The sequence below is a fragment of the Chinchilla lanigera genome, unplaced genomic scaffold (assembly GCF_000276665.1).
Source record: "Chinchilla lanigera isolate Chin_1 unplaced genomic scaffold, ChiLan1.0 scaffold00032, whole genome shotgun sequence".
NCBI lineage: Eukaryota > Metazoa > Chordata > Mammalia > Rodentia > Chinchillidae > Chinchilla > Chinchilla lanigera.
The window spans coordinates 723852-732863 of record NW_004955433.1 but is presented as its reverse complement, the minus strand read 5'-3'; the positions used below and the strand labels follow the sequence as shown (position 1 = coordinate 732863).

General features: G+C 42.1%; 1 protein-coding gene across 1 annotated transcript; it reads left to right on the top strand.

Moving 5' to 3' along the window:
* Nucleotides 1-918: 918 nt before the first annotated feature.
* Cxcl9 (chemokine (C-X-C motif) ligand 9) lies at nucleotides 919-8298 on the top strand. Its single transcript, XM_005388165.2, has 4 exons — nucleotides 919-1022; nucleotides 3243-3369; nucleotides 4984-5068; nucleotides 5995-8298. The coding sequence occupies exons 1-4, from the start codon at nucleotides 959-961 to the stop codon at nucleotides 6097-6099; spliced, it is 381 nt and encodes a 126-aa protein (XP_005388222.1). The 5' UTR covers nucleotides 919-958; the 3' UTR covers nucleotides 6100-8298.
* Nucleotides 8299-9012: the final 714 nt, after the last annotated feature.

Below are 9012 nucleotides of genomic sequence, written 5' to 3'. Positions count from 1 at the left end.
TGGTGAGGCACAGAGTGGAGCATCATCATGGAAGGGCACGGCAGAGGAAAGCTGCTCACCTCATGGCAGCTGTGAAGGGGCAGAGGCCAGAGACAAGGTGCAGTCCCTGGGGGGTCTCCTGCACCCCTCTTAGACCAGCCCTTTCTAAGCCTCCATTACCCTGAGGAATGTCAGCAGATCATGAACCCATCAGTGGATTAGCCCATTGTTGAATTTAGAGCCTTTTCACAATCCAGTCACCTTTCAAAAGCCCCACCTCTCAGTGGATGGGTCTCCTGGGGGCCTTTTTACAGACAGTCATAATATCCAACCACTTCTACCAGAGTGAGATAAGCTTCTGTCTCAGCCTCTGTTAATTTGGGTCTCTTGCACACAACTAAACTCTTGTGCTAATTGATCTGAGAATTTAAAAAATAAACTGTATCAGCAATGACAAAAAGGAATTAACCACTAGTAGAAAACAGTTTGGTTCCTGAAGAAGCTAAAGTGCTTTAAATTGTAGGGTGGATAATACAAGGTAAATGTAGCCATTTATTATACAGAAAAGTATGTTATAAATAAGAAAGGAATTACTTACCTAGACTTTAGTATTTTCCATCTGGAAAGCACATTTCCAGCCCTTATTGCATAACACTATTTCATCATGTCCTCACCCAGGTGAGCAACTGTGTGTTTAAGGCTGCCAGTGCTATTGGTTTCACATCCCTTACTATAAAGCACCCATTTATATGAAATGAAAATAAAACATGCAGAAATTCCCTTGGATCTGAGAGTAGGGTTTCCCCCAGGAAAATCAAGTGTGTGGTTAGTTTAGCTAGATCAGCTAAGGACAATAGCCAATCATGGTTTAGGAGGGAAATGGGTTTCTCAGATAAATGTACCCAAGAGCATATTCTCTAAAGATTTTCTCAGGCTTGAAATTCAACATAGGAGTGACTTTGGAGAACTTCCCACCACAATGAAGGGACATGGAATTCCTTTCCTCTTTGGTGTCACCTTCCTGGTTCTGTTTGAAGTTCAAGGTAAGGGGTTTTGAGTTATACTGGGTAGTGAAGTTAGACATGTGAACCACTATGAGAACCTCTTGGCTCACCAGATAACACTGAGTGTCCGTATATACCAGAAAAGAACAGTCACTCGCGAGAGCATGTTGGTAGTTGATTATCCAAAGGTCAGGACTTGGAGCTGCCAAGTCAAACAAAAGTCTCAGTCTAGGTGTGTGAGTTCCTAGTAAGTGTTCAATGGATGTTGGAACATTTATAATGGGAAGCTCTCTCTCAGAAGGAATTTCTGCATGTTTCGTTTTCATTTCACACAAATGGGTGGTTTGGAGTAAAGGATATGAAACCAGCAGCACTGGCAGCAGATAATGAAATGAAAAACTATGCACTGAATTATTTTGTTGTTGGTGTTGTTTCTTGATACATAGGTCTAGGGTTAATTGAATGAGAATCCAGGAATTAGAGAGGTTGTCCTAATCTATCTACTATTTATGTTACCTTGGGCAAATGCCTTACAGATTCCTCATCTGTAAAGTGGGAATTTAGTAGTTTGTGCATTTCATATGCTTGGTATATGGTGGTACATGCCTGTAATCTCAGCAGTTTGGGAAGGCTGACACAGGAGGATCACAAACTTGAGGTCAGCATAGGCAATTCAGTGAGACCTTGTCTCAAGCTTAAAACATTCTTTAAAAGGGCTTGCAATTCAACTCAGTGTGAGGTCCTGGGTTCAGTCCTCAGTACAAAAAAAAAAAAAGGTGGCATAGTAAGCACTAAGTAAATACATAATGAATGAAATTTTTAAAAAAAGTATGAAGATAGTGTATTCTAAAGAATTTCCAAAGCCAGGTGGTAGCACACTCCTGCAATCCCAGCACTCCAGAGGCTGAGGCAGGAGGATTACTGCAAGTTTGAGGCCAGCCTAGGCTACATAGTGAGTTCAGGGCCCGCCTGAAGTACATAGCAAGACCCTGTCTTATTGGGTTAAATAACCCTTAGTTATTGTGGGAAGATCAGGCCCATAATCTCCCAAGTGAGTGGATGGCGAAGACTTAAATAAATGAGACAACTGAAATTCTTTCAGGGCTCCAGGAGGGTCTGACTTTCTTACACCATTCAATATTCTCTGGGTTTAGACCAAGACTTCTCTGGGCAGCCCATATTTATTAGGTTTTCAAACAAAGGAGGAGGATACTCAAGAAAATGAGGAAATCTAGCAGGACCTTGGGAAATATTTTCCCAAGTAGTAAATTATGTCAAAGAGAACTACCTTATTTTTAGGTTGGTATTTACTGTAGGAGTGTGGAGCCCGCAGCTGCAGTCTCCTTGTAGTTAATTGGGTTTGGAGCCAAACATCCTCAGCTGTGGTCTTATCTTGTCCTTTGAGGTGTCACAGCTTCACAGGCCTCAGCGGTGACCTGTGACTCAGAGGTTCATTTGCTATGAGTCTACTGCCCATCTTCAGACAAGGTGCCTAAGCTTCAGACAACTCACAAGTAAACATGGAAAGCCAATTGGTTAATATTAAATCCTGCTCAGAGCTACTTTGTAGTGGTCTCTATCACTGTCTCAAAAATGTTTTTTTCAATAGTTTAAAACACTATTGAAAAATCTAGGCGTTGGGCAGGAGAGATTGACAGAAGTGGTAATTTGTTATAAGTAGAACTTTCTATCCACACCTACAGGAATTCCATTCAGCTAAGATCAGGTAAAAATGGATCTGGAAGTTGCTTAATAAACTTGTGCACCTAGCACACATAAATTATGTACTAGTGGGTCTAATGTGTAATGGGAATTTGTTGAGTATTGTGAAAATCTCTTTTCCTCCAAAAGAGAAAGGGAGAATGGCTGAGAATAACACCTTTGGACTCAGACCTGAGCTGAAACCCTGTTCCTGCCCCTAGAGCTGTGTATCTTTGTTCTTCACTTAACTTCTCCTAAACCTGATATCCACAAAATGGATAAAATACCTACTTTGAAGCTCTGTGGTGGGGCTGGGGATTTAGCTCAGTGGCACAGCGCCTGCCTGGCAAGTGCAAGGTCATGAGTTTGGTTCCCAGTACCGGAAAAAAAAACAAAAAACAAAACAAAACAAAACAAAAACAACTCTGTGGTGATGATTTGCAACCACTTAATAAATGATAGCAAAAGCCACGATTAAGTCAAATGTATCATCTTGATGGACGGCTTCAATTGAAACAGCGACCTAAATGCTTGTATTCTGCTCTCTCTCTCTCACAGGCACCCCAGTAATGAGGAGTAGGCGATGTTTCTGCATTGGCCCTGGCAGTGGCACGATCTCCCTCAAGTCCTTGAAAGACCTTAAACAATTTGTCCCAAGCCCTTCCTGCGAGAAAACAGAAATCATGTGAGTAAAAACTCAGACATAGTTGGCGTGTGCTGTATTGGCAGAGATGTTAACTTTACTATGAATGCTACCCTCTGGGTATTTGCCCATGTAGACAGTTAAATTCCACATGATTAGCCCCTCCGTAAACTTGGTCTGCTCCTTTCTTTTCTTCTCCTCAAAATTAAATTTCTGGTAGAGATTAGGAACCAAGGATGGTTCCTATTCCTTAAATAATATTATGTTCATTGTAGAAAATGTTTGTATTTCAAGAACAAAGAAAATGATATTTATTTGAGGCTAATTCAGGTTGTAACCCAGAAAAAAACAGATTTAAGCAGTCTTGAAAATGGGTTCCTATCCAGGTGTGGTGGCACATACCTGTAATCCCAGCTTTCAGGAGGCTGAGGCAGGAGGATCGCTGCAAGTTCAAGGTCTGCCTGGCTGGGCTACATAGTAAGTAAGGCCAGCCAAGACTACATAGCAAGACCGTGTCTCAAAAAAAAAAAAAACCAACAAAACAAACAAACAAAAGGGCTCCTAGAAAAAGTTTAATGCTGATAGCTGAACAGAAGAAAATAAAAATCACTTATAATCCTATCGTCCAGTGATAAATATAATTAATCCCTTGGTATACAGTCTTTCAAAGTTCCCCCATTTGCTTTGTATGTACATACTTTTAGATTTTATACATACACACATAGATCACGTACCACATACAGTAGTCCTTGTTTATCTGCTGATTTACTTTCCTAGATTTCAGTTACACAAGTCAACCATGGTCTAAAAATATTAAATGAAAATTTCAGAAATAAAATGTTCAAATATTTTAGTTTTTATTATAGTATCTTGTTATAATTATTTTATTTTAGTATTATTTATTGTTAATTACCTTCTGTGCCTAAATTATAATTAAATCTTATCATGTACATGTATAAAAAGCAGCCTATATAGGGTTTGGTACCCCCCAAGTTTTCAGGCATCTAGAGAATGTCTTGAAATCCCCCACCCATAAGGGAGACTACTGTACAGTTTTGTAACCTGCATTTTTCATTAACATGATAATTATGAACATTTTCTTATGTCAGTAAATCTTTAATAATGTCATTATTTTCTAAAGTTGTCTTATGTCTGTATGCTGGGGATTGAACACAGATATGTGAGCTATGCTCTACCACTGAACTATACCCCCAGCCCTGGTAATGTGATTTTAACGGCCAAATTTAATGGCAGATGAGTGTGTCATAATTTATATGATCAATCCCTGTTGTTAGAAATGTAGGTTATTTCCAATTTTTTGCAGCTGTCAAACTGTTATTGTGGCAGTCTTGTCTTTAATTCTTTCCCAGCTAATACCTTTTTCGAGAATTGTTTGATTAAAGGATATTTTAAGCACTTTATACCTAAATCAAAGATGATATATGGTTGGCCATTCTGATTTTCAGACTGTACAGAGAAATAAATGAAAAAATTCTTGAAATTATTCAACCAGTTAACTTGTTTTAGGAAAACATTTTATTATATTTTAAGTAGTTTAATTAGAAAGTTCACCAAATCATGCTTATTGTCATTATGTCTAAAAACGTATTAAATTAGAAATGGAAACAAGAGATCTCATTGCTGCTTCTCTGGCAGTGCTACGAGGAGGAACGGGGAGCAAACGTGTCTCAACCCGGATTCAGCAGAAGTGAAGCAGCTGATGAAGCAGTGGGAGAAGCAGGTTGGTGAAAGGAGGAACAGAACGTCCTTTCTGTTAGAAGTAACTTTGGAAGACAAAGAATATCTGTAGATCCACTGACGATATATTTTCATCCTTTTACACTGCATTTAACTGAATGGAAGACTCTGCAGATACAGAAGTAGTAAGATGTAAACCTTTGCTTCTGTAGCAGATATTCTTTAACAATATATAGCAGTTGTGATACAGTGGGAGAGATATAAAATAAAGGCATATATGTGACTTTTGAAAATGATATAGGAAAGAATAGTTAACCTTGCTAGGTAAGAGAAGCAGGTAAAAATGTGAAGGAAGACGTCTCACACTTGATTTGGATCTTAAGAGATGCATGAATCACCAGGAGAGAAGGCAGCAAGAACAAGGAGAGAGTCCCGAGTGAGCCTGCCGTGCCCAGGGAGCCTCAAACAATGACTGGAGTTACTGTGAAAAGAGGACAGGATTGAGGCGGGAAGCAGACCAAGGCCATGAGGGGGGCACCCTGCACGAGAGGCCGAGGACTGGGGAGGGTCGTATGCTGTGTGGCGGGGAGTTCGGGTTCTGGAATTGGACGGACTACCAGTGCTCACTTTGGGCAAGTTACCCTCTCATAGCCTCAGACCTCCTCATAGGTAACAGTAGATGATTCTGGCATGAATCTCAGAGGGCTGCAGTCGTGCCAGTGGGTGGTAAGAGGGTTGGAGTGAGGGCAGTAATAACCCAGAATAGATGAAAGAAAGCATTTAGAAGACTATCAGTTCCTCCTCAATGTGAGCAAGATAGCATCAAAAGGAACCCCTGTGAGAGAAAGACAACTTTAAGTTAGTTTTGAGAATAAAGAAAGACCATAACCCAGGGGAATTCAAATATAATGTCAGGAAGAAAACATTGTAAGATTCAGAAACATTCCATTTTCCTCCCTCTCTTCACAGGTCAGCCAAAAGAAAAAGCAAAAGAAAGGGAAAAAATATCAAAAAAGCAAGAAAATTGTAAAAGGCAAAAGATCCAAAGCTCCTCGTCAAAAGAAGACCACATAAGAACCCACTCTGCCAACAAGTACCTTGTGTTAAAATTTCTTTTTGATTGTACCAAAATAATTCTAGGAAGTAATGGCCTCTAATAACACGGGCTTGTTAATTTGACTAGAAAATGTAAAGTACTATTATGAAATTGTAACTAAAGCTGGAAATTTGATTTTAAAATCCAGAATTAAGAATTGTTAGAGGCAATAGTTCTTTCTGTTCTTCTACCGCTGACCAACTGAATTTCATCACAGCTTAGTAATACCTACATCTGGACAAATGTTCACACAAACACATCCCACACACAGCAGCTGCCTGGGCGTCCAGGGCCTCAGCCTGCGGCCTCCAGAGAGGACTATGAGGTCCATGTCATCGAGCCCCCGCCTGCCTGCACACTAGGAAGCCAGGCAGCTTGGAACTGAGCTGGATCTCACCAAACTGCCCCGGCTGTCAGTGTCTGCACTTGAGTCAGCCTGCGGGCCTCCCACACGGGTGTCTGAGAGATCGCACTGGTCGTTCCTGGGATCTGCCTTTGGACATCAGCAGCATTTGGCCTTGGGAAACTGGCTCTGTCTTGCTGCCCTCGCTGTTCCCTTGTGCTTCAGTTAAGCAAGTTCCTCCCTACCCGGCCCCAGTCCCACGCCCGCCCCCTTCCACCGCACAGGTCACGCCCTCTCATCCGCGAGACTGGGCTGTGCACCTCTTCCCTAGCTGCCCGCGAGAATGCCTTCCCTTTGCCTAGTTCCCATGATCTGGTCTTCAAGGCTCAGCTCAAGCTGTGCTTCCTCAATAAGCTTCTCCAAGAGCTGCGAGGTCGCTCAGGGGTGGAGCGCTCGCCTGACACCACAGTGCCCTGAGTTCCCTCCCTGACATTGCAGATAACGAAATAAAATATTTTCTAAAACCGGCCAGATGCTCAAATCCTCTTAAAATTCATATTTCCCTTGTGTTTAGCACAACATGAGTGAGCACTTAATTGTTACCTCATTAGTGTGTGTTTATTTTCTTTTTCTAACCAGACTCTCAGCTCCGTGAGTGCGGGAGCCCTAGTTCCTGACTCTGCCACCCAGCTGAAGGCCTGGACCTCAGCTCCACCATTCGGTGTGGAGAAGGCAGTGGGAGCGCCTCTTCCGCTGCTCTCTGCTGTCTCCCCCGGGTAACCTTTTCTTCCTAGTGTCTGGCCACAGCCACTGCAGGGGCCGGGGATGAAGCAACACCCCTGTGTTGTTAGGACAGGAGGTTAACTCGGCTGCTCTAACAAATAAGGAGCACATTTTAGAACACGCGTGTGTATTCTGGATTGCTTTTTCAAAAATATTCCACACATCTGAACTCGTACAATCTTACAAGGCAAAGAGGATAGAGATGAGCCAGTCCTGCCTTTCTCTGTTCAATACAAAAACTCCCTCAGTACCTTTCCTGACAAGCTCTAGCTTCTGATGACTAATAAGATAGCCACCAAGATTCTTTTTTAAAAAATGGTAGCAAAGCTTTACATTTGTTAGGAAAAAAAGCATGCTCTGCAGAGTGAACTTGGGGCAGATAAAGGCAGGAAAAAACCACGTGCTCCAGGAGAGGGCAGCTGCAGCGAGAGAACACAGCAGCCACGACCTTTGAAAACGCATTTCAGGCAAATGTGAGTTGTGGTTATCGGAGAAAAGCAGTGACGAGGTTCCAGGAGCTGGAGGCACAGCAAACTCAGGGGTGCGAGTGGTGCCCAGCTAGCCTATGTAGGTTCAGGAACTTCCTCAGAGAGGTCAGTGAACTGAGGAAGAAAGTTCTTCGGCCGGAATTGAAACCTACACTTACTTTCCCAGATATTGTCCCTCCTCGGACTGCAGATGATTCCCAGTGCTGCCCACTGGCGACCCTGCCCAGACATCTGCACTCATGAAATTCTTCAGTTCCTTCTATGTCATTCTCTGAAAAAGAATCTTTAAAATTCCATAACTGGAGAGTCTGAGACCCAGTTATCTGTGTGCCACAGGAAAAGTGGACAGTATATAAATAATAACCAAAGACTACATAGTCTCACCAAGTATCCATGATAAATATATTGGTGCCCACATTATGAGCATTTATCATTTATAGACATATGCATGCTCTATGCAATATAATTTTGAAACTCAAAGCAGTATTGACACATATACTTTGTACTTTGAGGCTTTTTTTTGCTAAAACAGTGGTATCAATAAACAGAGATTTATCAGAAAACAAATCCTGGTTTGGTTTTTTTTTTTTAATGTCTTGGATATACCTTTCCTCTGTTGCATGCTTACCAGTAATTCTCACATATCCTTTATTCATTTGCTTTTTAGCTTTTGTCTAAGGAGATATAATGTTGACATAAAGACAGGAAAGTGCTTTAAGGGGCTTTTTGAGGGACAAAAACACTTTTATGGAGAATGTGACAAATTTAGAATTGAAATTGGACAGAGGACGTCAGTCTATACATTTGAGTTCTTGTGAGAAGCCAGACAAGTGTGACGTTTGGGCAGACATCAGCTAATGGACATGAATTCTCACAAGGGCCTTCACCTGGGAGGCTGGATGCTGGCTTCTGAGCGGCCCAGCCTACGATCAGAAGCCCGCTGCTGTTCAGCTGTGTGGCCTTGGCTGAAGTATGTTGCAACCTCGTTGTATCTCAGTCTTCTTATTCAGGACCAGAGAGAAGAACAGGCTCAGAAGAGAGCTCAGTGCTTGGAAGGTACCAGGCCTCCTCTGTCCGCTCACCTCTGCTGCACCTTCCTCTGGGTGGAGGATATCCCGCATCTCACCATTAGAGAAATGAGGCCCCAGCCGGCTCCCTGCTATCTGTGTCTTCACAATCACAGCACAGGCCTACTCCAGTCTCTCTTTTGGACAACCTCAGCATCTGCCTCTTTTCCCTGCTGCCTCTTTTTTTCAACTTTTCACTTACTTTCCTAC

Excerpts from the sequence above, each read along its gene's own strand:
- Cxcl9 (XM_005388165.2), top strand. The coding sequence starts at position 959 with ATGAAGGGACATGGAATTCCTTTCCTCTTTGGTGTCACCTTCCTGGTT. Across the intron at positions 1,023-3,242 it reads GGTTCTGTTTGAAGTTCAAG|GCACCCCAGTAATGAGGAGT; the intron begins GTAAGGGGTTTT and ends TCTCTCTCACAG. Across the intron at positions 3,370-4,983 it reads TGCGAGAAAACAGAAATCAT|TGCTACGAGGAGGAACGGGG; the intron begins GTGAGTAAAAAC and ends CTTCTCTGGCAG.